Below are 18080 nucleotides of genomic sequence, written 5' to 3' on the forward strand. Positions count from 1 at the left end.
TTTATAGTTTGGTATTATCTTCTAATTAAGATTTTTATAGAGTGGGATGTTAATAAAAATGTTAATAAAAAAGTGTATAGAGAAGTTGACAGGAACACTAGGTGGGTAAATAAACTCACCCCAGTGGTGCAGAAAGCCTGAACCCCAATAACTGTCCTACCCCAGTACAACAACATAGATATTTCCCACCACATAGGCTACTGCATGAAAATTCTGACTCATAGATAATAGGATATGGGCCAAATGCAAGCAGGTGGGACTAGTGTATATGGGATGTGTTGGCCGGTGTAGGCAAGTTAGGTTGAAGAGCCTGTTTCCACACTGTAAGACTCTATGACACTATATGTAAGCAAACATTAGATCCACTTTATTTTACTTTTGCCCTCCGAGTATCCTGAATAGCATCTATGCATTGCATATGCAAAAAATGTTTAAAGCAAATAGGGGTACTGGGACTTTTCAAGTTTCATGCTTAAGATACAAATGCATCACAGGAAGGGAGGATGGCGTATTTTTCAGAGATTACATGTTTGATGAAGCAAGGAAGTATTTCCTCCGTATATCTATCTGTAGGAAGAAAAAGAGAAAAAAAAATCACCAACAAACAGAAATACAATTTTCTTAATTTTTATCCTTTGTCTTTCAAAAGAACATATTCCTCCAAAAGTCTCTTTCTCATGTATGATTTTCTGGAGTATTGAATGGAGCATTGTGGAAGGTCTCTGCTCAACCATAGCTGCTTGCATGTACACCCCAGCAAGGATGACCAGATCGGCAGGGGATCCCAATTCATGGACTTTCACTACGCTTGTACATGTGAGAGCGTCCTACCTGCAATCTCAGCCCAGTCTGGAGCTAACAGACCTATGCATTGACTGTAGACAGAGCCTGCGATCTTGCAGGTTGGATGACACCATTGTTGTCTTTGACCATTTAGGGAGAGTTGAGAGCTTATGATGCAATGACTGGACCTTGTTCGATAAGAAAAGCAGACTTTGCAGCTTGCATCCCCCTCTGGTGACTGATTCCAGTGACTTGAGGTATTCCTGGCAGCTGGCGTTCTCAGAAATGTAAGTAATAACTGAAAAACTAAATTAAATTATGTAACCTCTGAAATTCGATCTTGTAGAATGGAGTAGCAGCTGAGTTGGTGCCACCAATATAGAAGTATTTAAAATATACCTTTTATTTAAATTGTCTTTTTTTGTGTCTATTTTTGTAAACCAGCATCTGCAGTTGCTTGTGTCTCAAAAACCATTTTTTTATGGAGCCAGGAGGAGCTGAAGGGTTATATCACATTGGTGGCATCAAGCACCTGTTCTTTTGAGTTATTATATGAAAGATACAGCATTGAAACAGGCCCTTTGGCCCACTGAGTCCACGCCGACCATCCATTCCATTCACACTAGTTCTACCTGTAGGAAGGAATTGAAGATGCTGGTTTACACTGAAGATAGACGGAAAATGTTGGCGTAACTCAGCAGGTCAGGCAGCATCTCTGGATAGAAGGAATGGGTGACGTTTCAGGTCAAGATCCTTCTTCAGACCTGGGTGACGTTTCAGGTCGAAGAAGGGTCATGATCCAAAACAACACCCATTCCTTCTATCCAGAGATGCTGCCTGTCTCGCTGAGATTCTCCAGCATTTTGTGTCTATCTTCACACTAGTTCTATGTTAATTTTCACACCCACTCCATACTCACTAGGGGAAATTTTACAAAGTCAAATGAACCTACAAAGCCATATGTCTTTGACATGTGAGAGGAAACCAGAGCACCAAAAGAAAACTCATGCGGTTACGGGAAGAATTTGCAAACTCCACACAGACAGCACCAGAGCTCAGAATCGAACCCGGGTCTCTGGTGCTGTGTGACAGCGGCTTTACCAGCTGCACCACTGTGCTGTCCTTCTGAATGGAGATTTAATTTAAAACAAGGAGATAAGAAAATAGGATGTACTTTAAATCATACGCACCTTTTAAGGCCTTCGTGCTATCTCTGGTGTATACGCATCTCTCGAGCCATTCGACAATATTCACACACCGAACAACATGAAATGATCATAGAATCTTCACAGATCGATCCCTGTACAATGGAGAATGTAAGAGTTTCAGTTAAATCTTGAATTCCAAACACTGCAATGTCACAGTCACAAAGCAAAGAGAATCCTAACTGTACAGGTAAAGCAGTCAAGTTCACACTATGTGGTCTTCTGGTCAATTTATGTGTCTGACTACTGAGATAAAAGAAGGATTTGTGCAAAGTAGGTTCTTAATCTCCAATGAGGTTCATTGCAGCTGATGAGTATCAGTATATAAGTATGTGCAGCTTATTCAAAGGCCCATCAAAGATTGTCTCATACCTTTCTACACACCTTTCAGGAAGATCATTTTAATTCTTAAGTGGGAAAGTGCCCTAATGAGTTACTGGGAATCAGGGTGGTAACTTTCTAAATTTTATTATTCTAATTCTAATCTTACTTTCTTTAGGAAAATGCTTCAGCAGAGTGTAGGCAAGGTCTAACCCCCATCTTATATTCTGCTTGTAGCTTTCAACACAATGGATATTGAATTTTCCAACTTCAGGTAACCCATACTTCCCTTCATTGTTCTTCTCCCATACACACTCACCAGTCCACCCAGTTTTCTCCTCCCTTTGTTTCCCCCCCCCCCCCCCCACTTCACATGGCACTCACATGGCTCCCAGCTATGCCTGCCTGCCAGATTATCAACTGATGTATACTACAAACCTACTGACTCCCATAGTTCTCAGGAATACACTGGCTCCCACCCAGCCTCTTGCCCCATTCTCAATGTCACCGTCTCAGCCACATCTGCTCTCAAGATGAGGCTTTCCATTTAAGGACATCCAAGCTATTCTCTTTCTTTAGTAAATGTGGATTCCTCCCTTTTGTCATGGATGGATCCCTCACCCCTGTCTCCTCTGTGTCCCTTAACTCTGATCCCCTCTGCCCCAGACACAATGATAGAGTTCCTCTGGTCCTTACCTTTCACCCAAACAACCTCTGCATCCAACACATCATCCTCCGACATTTCCGCCACCTCCAAAGTGATCCCACCACCCGTCACATTTTCCCAGCTCCACCCCTTTCTGCCTTCCACAGAAACCACTCCCACCACAACTCCTTGATTCACTCATCCCTTCCCACCCCCTCCCCAAGTAGTTTTCCCTACAACTGCAGATGCAACATCTGTCCCTATACCTCCTCCATAGCCTCTATCCAGGGACCCCGACAATCCTTCCAGGTGAGACACAGAGATACATAGGCACCTCTTCCAGCCTCATTGACGGCATCTGGTGTTCCTGATGTGGCCTCCTCGACTGCAACCTCTTTGCTCCGATAACTGTTTCTGCAACCAGTCCTGCTACTTTTAATGAACGTTGCAATATAGCCGCAATATCTCTGTTGTTGCTGAATGACCTTTCTGTCCTCGGTCTCCTCCATTGCCAGATGCAAACTGGAGGAACAGCACCACATATTCCATTGGGGTAGTTTACAACTCAGCGGTATGAACACTGAATTCTCTAACTTCAGGTAACCTTTACAAAACACACCCCTTCCCTTTTGGCCTCATAACCCCAACCCCCCCCCCCCCCCCCCCACCTCCTCTGCTGTAGGCCCTAAAGAGGATGGGTAAGTTTACAGATCACTTGCGGCCTGCAGTGGCACGGAGCGGCAGAGTACACCACAGCAGAGCCAGGCCGACCCATACTTCACCGACCCATACCTAAGTCCACTTCCTAACCCCTGACAGGGGTGGGAAAGGTTCTGGATTATGTTGGCTGAATTTCCTGAGGCAGCATGACATGTAGAGGAAGTCAATGGTGAGGAGTTTGCTCTGCATCATGGAATGGACTGCATCCACAATTATGCAAGTTCTTGTGGTCATGGGCATCGGATTAAGACGAAAATTGCCCCCATGGTGGTGTAAATGTAATAAATGGATGGCAAGTTGAAAATTGAGCTATTAAGTGTGTCAGCCAAAGTTGGTCAAGGAAGCCGAGTTTAAAAGAAAGGGTGTTGGAGAGGTTTAAAGATAAGACATTTAAATTTGAATTATTCGGGGATCTGGCCATCAGCATGGGGGTGATGGATAATAGTAAGATTAAACGAGAACTTACCAGTTTGAAGTTTGATCTGTATTTTATGAGGAGTTACGATGAGGGATTACGTGAAGAACCTGCTCAGCACGCATGCGCGGCATACTTCAAAGCAGCGGTGTGGAATCACAGATAGACACAGTTATTGAAGTAAACATAGTAAAGACAAGGAGACATCAGTTTATCAGTTTGACCCATATTATTGAGGGTGGGAGCGGAGGGCACGTAATCCCTCATCGTAACTCCTCATAAAATTCAGATCAAACTTCAAACTGGTAAGTTCTCGTTTAATCTTACTATTTTACTTCGGAGTCACGTGAGTGATTCCGTGAAGACTTCAAAGCTCTGTGATTTCAAACCGTGTAACAGTTATTACTTCACGCACTGCCAAAGTCTTTGAGGGAGGAAGTGTGTTATCGTAATCAACCAATGAATCTGTTTGTAGAAAAACACAATGGTATTTTTTAACAATAACAACAAAGAAATTAAATTGCTCCCCTGGGCTTAAATTAAATATTTGCAGTCCGTAAAATCTTTCCTGCAAATAAAACAGGTTTTGCCAACGGCTTATTATAAAATTTCTGAACGGTCTTTCCCCCGACCATCCTGCTGTAGCCAGGATGTGGTCTATAGGCACGTCCATTTTTTTAGCCGTCGACGTGGATGCTGCCCTGGTGGAATAAAATGTCGTTTTGGTGCCTGTACCTTTGCTCTTTGTAAGTTTTGACAGTGCAAAGGTCCGAATTGTGTAGCCGGAAATGCTGCTACCATTTTCCCAATTACTCTGTTACTTGTCGAATAGTTGGGAGTACGCGGACCATTAAATTGTTGCATGATTGTGCCAATTCAACTGTTTTGTCTCTTGGCAATGTTACAGTCACGTAGACTGAATTAATTGTGAAGCCCAAGTAGTCCATGATTGTGGATGGCTTCAACTTAGATTTATCTGGATGTAAGACAATCCCAGGGTTTCGAATAACTGTTTGGTAGCTGAACAGCTAACATAGTCAATTCCATGGTCTTGCCTACCATTTAAGATATCATCAAGATATGCCATGACAATATGTTTTTGTCTTCTGAATATTGCCAGAGCTGGTTTTAGTGTATTGGTGAACAATCTTGGGCTGATGTGACCCATTGGGTAACGCTTTAAACTGCTATAGCTGCCCCATCCAGGTAAATTTCAGGTATCTGCGATGATCCTTGTGAATGGTACTAAATAGTAAACATCTTTAAGATCAATGCTTGCCATGAAGTATCCTTTGGAAATTAGTTGTTTGGCAGTAACAACCGTTTCCATTTTGAGATGTATATACTTAACAAACATATTTAGTGAAGTTAAGTCAAATGATGATGCGACATCCACCATCTTTTTGGGTTTAGTGACGAATAATTGATACGAATTCCAAGGGTTCATGTTTCCCATGATACCCTTCGTAATTAGTCTCACCAGTTCAGCTTGTCCCTCTCGTTTCTTTAACGGAGAGGGAAAATACCCTCTGGGGTAAATGTTGAACTGGTGGCAATTTTTCTAGTATGAATTGTATTTTGTATCCACTAAAGCCATTGAGTATATACTGATATATACTCGTGATAGACTCCCTTAAAACAGGTGTAATCTGCCCCCTGTTAGTATTAAGCCCCTATTTTCTATACGTTGGTAGGAACCAGACCCACCTACCTCCATGGTTATGGGTATTCTTCTGTTTCCTGCCGGTCCAACGAGTCTTGCACGTTGTCTGACGTGGCGGTGATGTTGGGGGGTGGCGCATTTTCCATGGGGCCTGCTCTGGGCCCTGGCCTGAAAGGCTTACGGGATTGGCATGCAGGCCCCGAGCTTTCACCAGTACCATGAGGTAGACCCTCCTGGTGGACGCGTTAGAGGTACTGCTGACTGGTTTACGTGTGGTGCTCATTCCAGACCCTGCCCTCTTGCGCTGATATTTTGGACACTTCGTCCATTTTTTTAGGCTTGGTTTGGTAACTTAGCCAGATAGCAGGATCTGTGGTTGTGAGGTCGGCGTTCTCACAGTCCTGTAACATTTTTTGAGTTGAGGGCAGGTTTTATAACTTCCTGAGAAGTTGCGGAGCATTGCGAACAGTAGGGTCAGGTGTTTTGCCATACTACCCTGACCCTCTGGAAAGAGCATGCGAAAATGATAACCGACGTCAGGGATATCAAATTCATTTTAAGATATTTGGGTTTTTAAAAGCGATGCTCAATGTACCCCCCAATAACGGTGGGCACTTTGAGTAAATGCAATTTAGGGGAGGCGTGATGAAATCCAACACCTCATGACTACCTGTCTTGGAGAGGTTTTTTTGAAAAGAACAGGTAGTAAGCTGGCCGTCAGTTGAGGCTGAAAAGCCATCTCGCTAGTGGTGGAGCCACATAGCGGCCACACCCAGCAGCTCTTCCTGATCCTGTACCTCAAGCATACTCCCGATGTTGTTCAGCCAGTGACCCCTCTTCTTGACCAGCCCAGCTCTGGTTCCCATCAATCCCTCGACAAGGGAGATGGCCAGTGCTGTTAGGCACTGGAGTGGGAGTGTTAGCTCCCTTGGCGGACTTGCCCCTGCTCCTGAGGCAAGTCTCGCTGGAGTTTTTAGCTCCATGACCTTCCACTGGCTTGGAGAAACAGTCACTCTTGTTTCTTGTTTGAAGTGCTGATCCCATCTTCTGTGTCTGTCTCCAGCCTGAGGTTGGTCCTGACCTTGCTGTTAGAGGCTGTCTGCCGTTTTCGGGCAGCATTTCAGCGGTTCTCGGGCGGCGAGTCTCCTTGTCGGGAGTCTGCAGGGGTGCCGGCCGGTTTTTGAATTTCCCTCCAGTCCGCTGCTGTTGGTCAGACAGCTGTTTTAGCGGACTGGGCATCAGCGCAGCACCCGTGTCTGTGGACCGCAGTGTGTGCGGTCCCGTTGCCGCCTCTCCCCCCTCCACTGTCGGCTCCTTCCCTGGAGTCGAACGGGGGCCGCTTCCCTCTGCTGCTTTGCTCCCCCTGGAGCAAAAACAAACGCAAAGACCGACTTTACTCTGAAGGTAAGTACTTACCTAACGTTCCTTTCCTTCAGGCTCGTAGTGGGAGCGCCTGACTCCCGCCTGCTGCTGTTGCACTGCTGGCGTTAATGCCGCGCATGCGTGCTGAGCGGGTTCTTCACGGAATCACTCACGTGACTCCGAAGTAAAATTAAGATCGTATACATACAAATTTGACTATGTTTATGAAAAGTAGAGCATTAAGGATCATCTAGCTAATTTTTGCAATAGTCAAGTTTGGAAATAAAAAATACCTGACTGAAGTATTCAGGGGCTGATGGACACCAGTGGCAAATGATACCAGGATGGAAGGAAACAGTAGTTATGATGGAGGGTACGTGGGGGTTAATAGCTATATCCTGCTTGAAATATTTGAGTAAATGTGAACATTCTGGGTCCATGACCCAGTGGCTCAGGAATGGCATGAAATCAAGTATAGATTTTGAGATGTGGAAGGAGAGCTTTGGTTTCCTAAAAATTGGACTATCCAATACTGAAGTCAGACATGGGTCTTTGAAAGTTGAGAGGCAGTGGAGTGATTGGAAGATCGTGGAGATGTAGTGTTACAAACCATGGCAGTATATGTGAATCCATTTTGTGGTTAATGATGTTGAGGACAGCATCTTTAAGGCCGCAGCAGTGGTAGATGGAGGAGGAGATCAGTGCCGATGAGCGGGCTGTGGGCTCGCTTCCTGCATCCTCAGATACATCCCAGGGGTTCCAAAGTCAACCACGGTAGGCGACCCAGCACATGGAAGTGGAAGCGTGGCTGCGGGAGGTGAGAGGATGGCGCGTTTGTGGGTCGAGGTGTCGGCGGAGTAGGCCACTGTAACAAGTGTGCAGATCACTTGTGGCCTGCAGCAGCACGCACCCACATCAGAACCAGGCTGACCCATACTTCACTACAGTGCCACCTCCAAGACAACGGGCCTCAAGGTCTAAGATAATACTCTATATTTTTGAGACGTTGAAAGGTACAAATGGAGCCAGAACTGGTGACTCTTGCCTACTCAGACAAAATCTACAATTTTTACACTACAATTGTTGCGATCGTGTACTTATGTGTGACTGGGATTATGTATAATCTGAATTTCACTGTATCTAGATACGTGACAATAAAGTACTATTGACTTTTGATTGACTATTGACATGTAGGGCTTATTGGGGACAGTCATCACGGCCATGTCTTACAGTGCATAACATAATAAAAAAAAACAAATTCAATAAACAAAAAGCTCAGTATTAGTGCAAAACATAACAAAAGCCCAAAGTCCCTAGTGTGACTAATTAGGAATAGTAGAAGCAATAGAATATTCCCCAAAATCACTAATTGAAGCAAAAGTTGCTGAAATAGAAGACTTCATCTTGCGTATGGCGTGCACAGCCTAAAGTTGTAGGTCAACTTGTTCTATTTGATCTATTTGTTTGTGCACATCGGGTTGATTGCATTAGTCGAAACAGGGTGGATCACGTTAAGGTTGCAATCTCCCACCCCATAGAAGACTTATTGGTGGCAAACCAATATATAACTAAATATCCTAAGTAATGGATAATCCTTGTGTGGGATAAAAAGCGATGGTAATGGTGACAACTGATCTTTCACCTACCTGGATACCGTATGAAAGGCGCATGTGTGTTCTCAATGCCACCATGCCTCCAGGCAGCACGGCCACACAGCAGTTCTCTCCATAATTGTTGGCCAAGTAACATCCCATAAACATTGGGCAGAAAAAACCCAACATGCCTATGAAATAAACATTACTTTTAGTGTACTTTATTGCATCCCAACACATCAGCTGTCGTGGTGTAATGTGTTGTTGGTATTTGCTAATCCAGATGAGCCCTAGATCAGATCCCATTTGAGAGCTTGAGGATTTGAAATCAGCTGGAGAAGTGGAAATGCAACGAAAAATGACCACAAAGCTGTCAGAACCTATTCACTCACAACGTTAGGCAAAGGTACTTTAGGAAAGTACAGCACTTGTGATCTCATACTCTCTCTGTGATCCCAGACTCAGCCAGTGTGGGGACATGGGGCCAAACCTGAACTTTTGTTTGGAAGTGATCCAGACTTTAGTCTGAAGAATGGTCCCATACAAAGACGTGCAGGTTTGGAGGTTAATTGACTTGCTAAATGTAAACGTTGTCCCGAGTGGATGTAGGATAGTGTTATTATGCGTGGATTACAGGTTGGTACAGACCCGGTGGGCTGAAGGGCCTGTTTCTGCACTGTATCTCTAAACTAAACCAAACCCAAAACATCTAATGTGCTTTTCCCTCCACTGATGCTGCCTGGCCCACTCAGCTCCTCTAACAGTTTCTTCCACAAGTCTTCTCTTATTTGAGTCTGCAGGTCAGACAGCATCAGCACAGAGCAAGGGTTTCAACCTGAAACTTGTCCATTTCTCTCCACAGAGGTTGCATGTCCCACTGAGTTCCTCCAATACTTTTTCAAAAACTATTTAGCAAACTACTCAATTGTATCAGAATCAATTGACCATTGTGACAGTGCCCCTCTTGGATGCCGCACTGATCCCTATTACATGCTGACTGGCCAGGAGAGGCCAGTCCCCAGTATCGATGGTAATAGCCGAGTCCAATTAGATGACATCAGATGAGGGCCCATCTGACCCTCGTAATATCACGTGAGTTCACCCTACTGCGAATGTCGGTGTGGTCACTACTGAACCTGGACTCATCCCTGGTGATTCAAATGAAGACCTAACTGGAGAAGTTGATGGTGCAAGATGGAGCATTCTTATTAGCATGGTGGGAACAAGGGATGTCCAGCTGCATGTGGCTTTTCCTCTGATTCTTAGTCCATGCTATGTACTGGTCCAGAAGTGCAGGGTTTTAACTAAACTATTTATGCTTTCACATCTAAGATATAAAGAGGAAGTCCTTATTAAGTTCTTTCAAAATGCCTCTTTGAAAAAGATTTTCTATTGCCACAGTTTAATTAGCCACACCTTGAAAGAGAAGGTGGCAATGATGACCAACTTGTATCTTTATCTTGTTCAACCAGGCTAGAGAAAATAGTGGAAAAACTCATATTTGCTTGCACCTGTGCAACATTTGGCATTCAGTCTTAAGAACCTGCCGTATTGTGTCCTTTTCGGAGGTTGGAAGGGTTTGTTGTAAATGTAAACTTGTTTAGTCTGAGGCATGTGGGGCATTGTATCAGGTTAAAGTCCAGGCCATTATTTTCTCATGGGGCTTGATGCTTCTGGCTTTCTATAACTTAATTTGGGTCCCTTTATGAACTGTTTGGGGTTACACCATGGAGCCTCTAAAGAGTGTCCTTTGAAACTGAAAGTTCAATACCTATATCTGTTACTTCTCGGAATAGTGATTTATAAATACATCAATTTAGCTTGCATGGGCGGAAATCGCTTTTAAAACATGGGGGGGGGGGGGTGGACACAATAAGGACTAACATCTAGGACAGAGGTCGGCAACTTACGGCCCATGGGCCAGATCCGGTCCGCAGGCGTTTTTTTTTCCAATTAGTTTTCGCGACCTGGGAACTGCAGCCAGTCCGGGGCACACAGACCTGGGGCAAGTGAGCCGACCTGGGAACTGCAGCTTGTCCCGGGCTGCTAGATTCTAGGAGCTGGTGGCCTCCAACTGGAATCGACCTGAGGGCTCCTGGCTGACTTCGGAGGCTGTGGTGGCCGTTTTGCTGCTCCATGTTTCACAAAATAGGGGGGAGGGGGGAGGGGGGGGGGGGGGGGGGTGTCCACCACCTCTCAAAACATGTCCGCCCAATCGCAAATAAATAAATGATTGATGAACTTACAGATGGTCATATCGTCACAAACACTGCACTGTCCGCTGCTCCATTGGCCATTCCTGTTCCCCACAGCTACGGGCTGATGAACAACCACTGTCGTTGTCGTGCTTGCCATTAATAGGACTGATTGATGCCTTTCAGAAGAAGAGACAGAAAGACTGGACCTTATGAGTGATTGCATAAGTTACAAAACTACAACCAAATCTCATTAAGACAACCAAAATTTGCTACTGAATAGAATATCACAGAATTGACTTTTTGTGTGTTATTATCTTGGCTAGGTCTAAGCCTCAAAAGAATTATAAACGCCGACTAAACCTGTGTGAGGATTATTTCATACTGTAAAAATCAATGTAACTTCCTTGGGCTTGGCAAAAATGTTCATTCTGATCTCTTGGTTCTGCTAGGTCTCTTGACTCTGTTTTTTACACTTCACTGTTTGGCAAAGATCCAAGCAAACCCATTATGGTGCACAAGCTCAAGTAGCTCATCAACCACGGCAGCTCGGGCTCACGTTGAAGTGCGGGGTGTTAGCAGAGGTTTTCGGCTCAATCAGTGGGGAGGAGAGGGGGGAGGAGAGGGGGGAGGAGGGCGCCTGCTTTTATCTCTTCCAGAGGCAGAAAGGGACAATGTTGCTTTCGAACTGGGAATATTTATGGCGAGAGTGGGCTGGTGAGAATGATTGCAAACTTACAGCCTCGACTCAAATGGAATCTTGCCTGAACCGCAGTAACAGTTGGGTAGGTATTGTTTCGTCTTTGGTAACCACATCTGGCTTCTTCGGTCTTTATTCCGATCATAAATCGCATGACTATTTTTTCGTCAGCAATGCTGCCCTTCTCATGTCAACATTTTTACAAGGCTTAAAAATTGAGTGGATTTCACTCAGACCAAAAAGGCTAAAGTCAATTCCGTCTTTTTTCCAGCCGGATTCATTTGCATCCTTTAACCAAAGCAAGTGACCTCGCAGCAGATTTCCCCACAAACCTACTGACCACCAAATATTGTCCTGCATTCAGCAACGGCACTTTTAAATGGCGATGAGGCATTGGGTAGATCTACATGTATAAGAAATAAAATATTTGATCTTTCTCCGACGTTTTATTGATTTTTGGGTTGAGTTTCCAAGAGTCCCATTTTCTAACAATATCCCTCAATTCACTTGGTATCCAAAAGTCTATTGCTCTCATTCTTGAATATGTCCGCTAACTAAACAAACGGAGCTCCAACGATACATTACTTTCCACAGGAGGTACACAAAAATGCTGGAGAAACTCAGCGGGTGCAGCAGCATCTATGGAGCGAAGGAACCTTCGCTCCATAGATGCTGCTGCACCCGCTGAGTTTCTCCAGCATTTTTGTGTACCTTCGATTTTCCAGCATCTGCAGTTCCTTCTTAAACATTACTTTCCACAGCTCAGTCCTGAACTGTTGATTCCATAGCCAGAGATTATGGGGAAGGGAATTGGTAAATGCTGGCACGGGCAACACATTGTGAATAATTAACGCATTTATTTTAACCAATGTAGGATTCTTGGGACGTTTGACCGTATACTTCATGGTCATCAGGTAGATACAAAGAACTGCAGATGCTGGTTTACACAAATATTCACAATGTGCTGGAGTAACTCAGCGGGTCAGGCAGCATCTCCGAAGGACATGAATACGTGACGTTTCGGGACGGGACCCTTTGCAGACCACTTGGGTGAAGATCTTTTTTATATACACACTTATAATAATCACAATAGCACTGATTAAAAAAAAAAAACTACTTACACCCAACTTTCACAAATTATGAACTTTTTGAAGATCGAAAGTAGCGCTTCCTTAATTATTAACGGCACACAGTGTTCGCTTACAAACTGTGACCACTAATTATACTCCTAGCTGAAGCGGCAAACTTTAGTCACACCCACAATACACGCGATCAACGAGTAATAGCTCATTGTCTGCTCAACTTTCTGTACCGTAATTTTTAATTGTCACCCTTGCTACGCCTCCAAACACTTGAGACACTTTCACACTCCTCCCTTGAGCTATTGAGTTACACCTGCATTTGACAGACAATGGACAATAGGTGCAGGAGTAGGCCATTCGGCTCTTCGAGCCAGCACCGCCATTCAATGTGATCATGGCTGATCATCCCCAATCAGTACCCCGTCCCTGACAGCTATCTTTAAGCGCCCTATCTAACTCTCTCTTGAAAGTATCCAGAGAACCGGCCTCCACCACCCTCTGAGGCAGACAATTCCACAGACTCACAACTCTCTTTGTGAAAAAATGTTTCCTCATCTCCGTTCTAAATGGATTACCCCTTATTCTTAAACAGTGGCCCCTGGTTCTGGACTCCCCCAACATCGGGAACATGTTTCCTGTCTCTAGTGTGTCCAAACCCTTAATAATCTTATATGTTTCAATAAGATACCCTCTCATCCTTTCACATTCCAAAGTATACAAGCCCAGCTGCTCCATTCTCTCAGCATATGACAATCCCGCCATCCCGGGAAAGAACCTAAGGTGCACTCCTTCAATAGCAAGAATGTCCTTCCTCAAATTTGGAGACCAAAACTGCACACAATACTCCAGGTGTGGTCTCACTGTGGCCCTGTACAACTGCAGAAGGACCTCTTTGTTCCTATACTCAACTCCTCTTGTTATGAAAGCCAACATGCCATTCGCTTTCTTCACTGCTGCTGTACCTGCATGCTTACTTTCAGTGACTGATGAACAAGGACCACCAGATCCTGTTGTACTTCTCCTTTTCCCAACTTGACACCATTTAGATAATAATCTGCCTTCCTGTTTTTGCTACCAAAGTGGATAACCTCAGATTTATCCACATTAAACTGCATCTGCCATGCATCTGCCCCCTCCCCCAACCTGTCCAAGTACCCTGCATCCTCATAATATCCCCCTCACAGTTCACACTGACACCTTGCTTTGTGTCATCTGCAAATTTGCCAGTGTTACTTTGAATCCCTTCATCTAAATCATTGATGTATATTGTAAATAGCTGCGGTCCCATCACTGAGCCTTGTGGTACCCCACTAGTCACTGCCTGCCATTCTTAAAGGGACCCGTTAATCCCTACTCTTTGTTTCCAGTCTGCCAACCAATTTTCTATCCATGTCAGCACTCTACCCCCAATACCATGTGCCTTAATTTTGCCCACTAATCTCCTATGTGGGACCTTATCAAATGCTTTGTGAAAGTCCAGGTACACTACATCCACTGGCTCTCCTTTGTCCATTTTCCTAGTTACATCCTCAAAAAATTCCAGAAGATTAGTCAAGCATGATTTCCCCTTTGTAAATCCATACTGACTTGGACCGATCCTGTTACTGCTATCCAAATGTGCAGCTATTTCATCTTTTATAATTGACTCCAGCATCTTCCCCAATACCGATGTCAGGCTAACTGGTCTATAATTCCCCATTTTCTCTCTCCCGCCTTTCTTAAAAAGTGGGATACCATTAACTACCCTCCAATCCACAGGAATTGATCCTGAATCTATAGAACATTGGAAAATGATCACCAATGTGTCTACGATTTCTAGAGCCACTTACTTACCTAACCTGGGATGCAGACCATCAGCCCCTGGGGATTTACCAGCCTTCAGTCTACCCAACACTTTAGGGGATTAAGGGAACACTAATCTGCTCCCCTAATCTATCACTTGATATAAATACCTGTGATCATCACCAATTGGGGCCAACTACTCAGTTCTGAGTTCTTTCGGTTCCTGTTTTATATCTTTCGGTTCCATTCACGTCTGGATTTGGGTTTTCTTCAGTACTTCTCGATGAGCCTGCATTCAAGTCCTTTCCATTTTGGGCCCTTCTGACAGATTAGTCGGCCAGCATGGACTCGGCAGGCAATTCTGATCAGCCCGACCGGAGGCTTGGCCCTCCCAGTTCCGAACCTGAGGATATACTGGCTTGGATGTGCAGGGCTGTTCAACTTCAAGGCTCCACTCTTGGCGCCCATGAGGCTCGAATAGACCAACTCGTAGCGATCATCCACTTCATGTCCAACTCACTCAATGTCAGATCCACAAAGGTGTTCATCTCTGACCACACCTTATCTCACTGCCCGGGAGACTAGAAAATATAGAAATTGAACACCAAGCTGCTGAGTCTATAAAACCATTGTGGAGTGAAAGTGGGATTACTCAGGTTGGAGAACCATGAAGCTGGTCTTTGAAGCAATTGGTTTCAGTTTGAGATTAGTTTATTGTCACCTGTACCAAGGTATGAGAAAAGCTTTTGTTGTGTGCTAACTATTCAACGGAATGACAATGCATGATTACAATCAAGTTATTCACAGTGTATAGATATAAGTAATAATGTGAATAACATTAGTGCAATAATGCTTAGTGCAATATGAAACCAGTAAAGTCCAATCAAAGATAGTTTGAATTAAGGAGAACATCAGGAGGCCTGCATCCTCATTGAGGTTCAGAAAGTGAGACCAAGTCAGAAGGAACTGAGTCAACTACAGACAAGCTTGCAAAATCTCCTCCTTCTGCAGTTGATGAGAGTGGATATGAGAGTGGAACTCCATGAGGTGAAAAGCCAGCAAGCATCTTTCTTTGCCTTGGGATCCTCCAAGATCATCTTCCGACCCAGAGTCTGCTCCATGGAGCAGGATGAGATGTGCTCAACCATGTTACTTCTTCCAATGTGTTCCCTTCCAATGAAGGGAGCTCTGTGATCCACAACCTTAAGGAAGAGGATGGTTTAGCAACAGCCTCACAGATGGACTGATTGTGGATCTGTAAATGGTCTGTGTCAGAAAGGCCATAGACAGCACAGCGTCCTGGATGTACCTGTCCTCTATCATGCAGGTCATAGATGATAACAGGTGGGAGAGTCTGGACCAGCCACTGACCCAGGAGGAGCTGACTGGCTTTATCTGCTTTCTTGTGCTGACTAAAACTCCAGAAAATGATGGCTTACTAGCCAAGTTGTACTTAGCCCAAACTATATTTGGTTGGAATTCTCTGCAGCACATGGTGTACAGTCATAATAAACTTTATGTCACGGGCAGTCACGGTGGCACAACGGTAGAGTTGCTGCCTTACAGCAAAATGCAGCACCAGAGACCCGGGTTCGATCCCGATTATGGGTGCTGTCTGTACGGAGTTTGAACGTTCTCCCCGTGATCTGCGTGGGTTTTCTCCGAGATCTTCGGTTTCCTCCCACACTCCAAAGACGTACAGGTTTGTAGGTTAATTGGCTTGGTTAATTGGCTTGATAAAAATGTAAAATTGTCCAAGTTGGCGATATGCAGAGTACTGCCCTGCCGACTACAAAATTCAGAAGGTTCAGAAGGTTATGTAATCCACAGATTTAAGTCATCAAATCCCATTAAGAAAGAGAGCTCTGGAAACAAGTCCCAAAGTAATCCAGTGAATGGAACAGCATCCTGAACAGGCGAGGTAGTTGGCCCTGCAGCATTGCTCAGATGCAACGTGGCTGGGGTTGAGCAGATCAGACATTGGTACCTGGTGATGCTACTGTGTACCGAATGGGTGAAAGACACAGGCAAAGGCTGCACAATTCATGCCCACCATGAACTGGGGACCTAGTGATGTTGTGAAACCATTTGGAAAAATGTAAATCAACTTCCAACAATTTCCCGATGTGCATGGAAAAGAGCGAAGGAAATATTTTTGGCAGCTGGAAATTACGTGGGTTATAAGAGAATAAAAACACTGACGAGATCTTAAAAATTGATCACAGGTCTTGAGTCGAAGCACTGGGTTCATAGATGTCAGTTCCAAAGCCCAAGGCAGGAGTCAAGTGCGTCTGTTGGCAACCTCCACACAAGGCTTAGAGACACAACCAGTGAGAGCAAACTGAAGGGAATAGATGAATGATTAAGGAGCATTATTTGGGGATTAATTTACACCCCTGATGTGCAGACGGTGAACTCCCTACAGCAGAGGCTATAAAGTCAGCCAGGAATCTTTACTATTCAGTAAGTCAGTCTCTAGACCAGACTTGTAAAGGATGTGGAGCTGGATAATAGAAATTAAAAATGAAAGTCAATCTGAAAGCTGTGAAAGAAAACAAAATTCCCAGCATCATATCTAGCTCAAGATGATGTAGCAACCATAGGTACCAGAGGATGTAGAGGCTTATAATTGAAAGAGGAACTTCTGTGATCTGGAACAACCCAAGCCACAGGTATGCACAGAGGAAATTAACAGCATGTTCTCTACCACAGAAATAGAAGAAGCTGCTCAGTATGGTCTGAGAATATTTGAGAGTCCATGGTTGCCCTGAGATGGAGGAGATATGTGAAATATTTAATAATTGAAAACACCAAGCTAATCAGAAAATACAAGAAATGAAGGGCAGCTCAGTGGTAGTGCTGTTGCTTCACAGTGCCTGAGACCCGGGTTCGATTCTGACCTTGTGTGATGTCTGTGTGGATTTGCATGTTTTCCCTGTGCCTCTGAGTTTCCTCCGGGTGCTCTGGTTTCCTCCCACATCCAAAAGTCGTGTGGGTGTGTAGGTTGATTGACATCTAGAAATTGCCCCAAATCCATAGGGAGTGGATGCGAATGTGGGATTACAGAACGAGTATGAGCGGGTGATCGATGGTCAGCATGGACTCGGTGGACCGAAGGGCCTGTTTACACGTCGTGTCTTTCAATCAATCAATCAATTTGCCTCCTGCCACCTCAAAGCTACTGTCTACTAGATACAAGCTGGAGGGGAAATGACAGGATACGCTTATATGAGATGATGCTCTTTACTCATTATTGAGTGTTGTCTTGTTCTCACCCTGTATTGATCTGGGCGTAGAGGAGAAAAAGATCTGGGGCCTCAACTGCATCAACAGAAAGTATTTTCATTTGAGTGAAAGTTAGATGGGTCCATCGCTCCAAAGTACCATTATTAAGCACCCCTCTTTCCATCTCAGTATTGCCAATCTTATCTCTTCTTTCCAACATTCAAAATGAAAGAAAGGATGAGAAAAGAAAGTTGTGGATGTAGCAGAAAGATATAAGACATTCAAGACACAGTTGGTTATTATCATCTTAGAAATTCTTTCAGGATTGGGGATCCTGGGGGCTTTGAGATTGTGAATACGTTTAATGGGTGAACCACGGACTTTTCCAT

At 44.4% G+C, this 18080-nt stretch overlaps 1 protein-coding gene across 3 annotated transcripts; it reads right to left on the reverse strand.

Annotated features, from left to right (window-relative positions):
* Positions 1–351: 351 nt before the first annotated feature.
* On the reverse strand, positions 352–12828 carry LOC116988585 (cornifelin homolog). Of its 3 annotated transcripts, none has more exons than XM_033045437.1 (5): positions 12724–12828; positions 10954–11081; positions 8762–8898; positions 1974–2083; positions 352–567 (listed from the first exon to the last, which is right to left on the reverse strand). In XM_033045437.1, the coding sequence occupies exons 2-4, from the start codon at positions 11060–11062 to the stop codon at positions 1991–1993; spliced, it is 339 nt and encodes a 112-aa protein (XP_032901328.1). In that variant the 5' UTR covers positions 11063–11081; positions 12724–12828; the 3' UTR covers positions 352–567; positions 1974–1990. The 3 variants fall into 3 exon arrangements, with proteins under 3 accessions (XP_032901328.1, XP_032901329.1, XP_032901330.1); XM_033045438.1 differs by having other exon boundaries at positions 10954–11105; positions 12724–12804; XM_033045439.1 differs by having other exon boundaries at positions 10954–11111; positions 12724–12795.
* Positions 12829–18080: the final 5252 nt, after the last annotated feature.

Source organism: Amblyraja radiata, chromosome 27, assembly GCF_010909765.2.
Source record: "Amblyraja radiata isolate CabotCenter1 chromosome 27, sAmbRad1.1.pri, whole genome shotgun sequence".
Taxonomy (NCBI): domain Eukaryota; kingdom Metazoa; phylum Chordata; class Chondrichthyes; order Rajiformes; family Rajidae; genus Amblyraja; species Amblyraja radiata.

Coding starts and splice junctions, on each gene's coding strand:
- LOC116988585 (XM_033045437.1), bottom strand. CDS start 11,062: ATGGCAAGCACGACAACGACAGTGGTTGTTCATCAGCCCGTAGCTGTG. Junction 8,899..10,953: donor TTGTGACGATATGACCATCT/GTAAGTTCATCA, acceptor TTTATTTCATAG/GCATGTTGGGTTTTTTCTGC. Junction 2,084..8,761: donor GCCTTTCATACGGTATCCAG/GTAGGTGAAAGA, acceptor TCCATTGTACAG/GGATCGATCTGTGAAGATTC.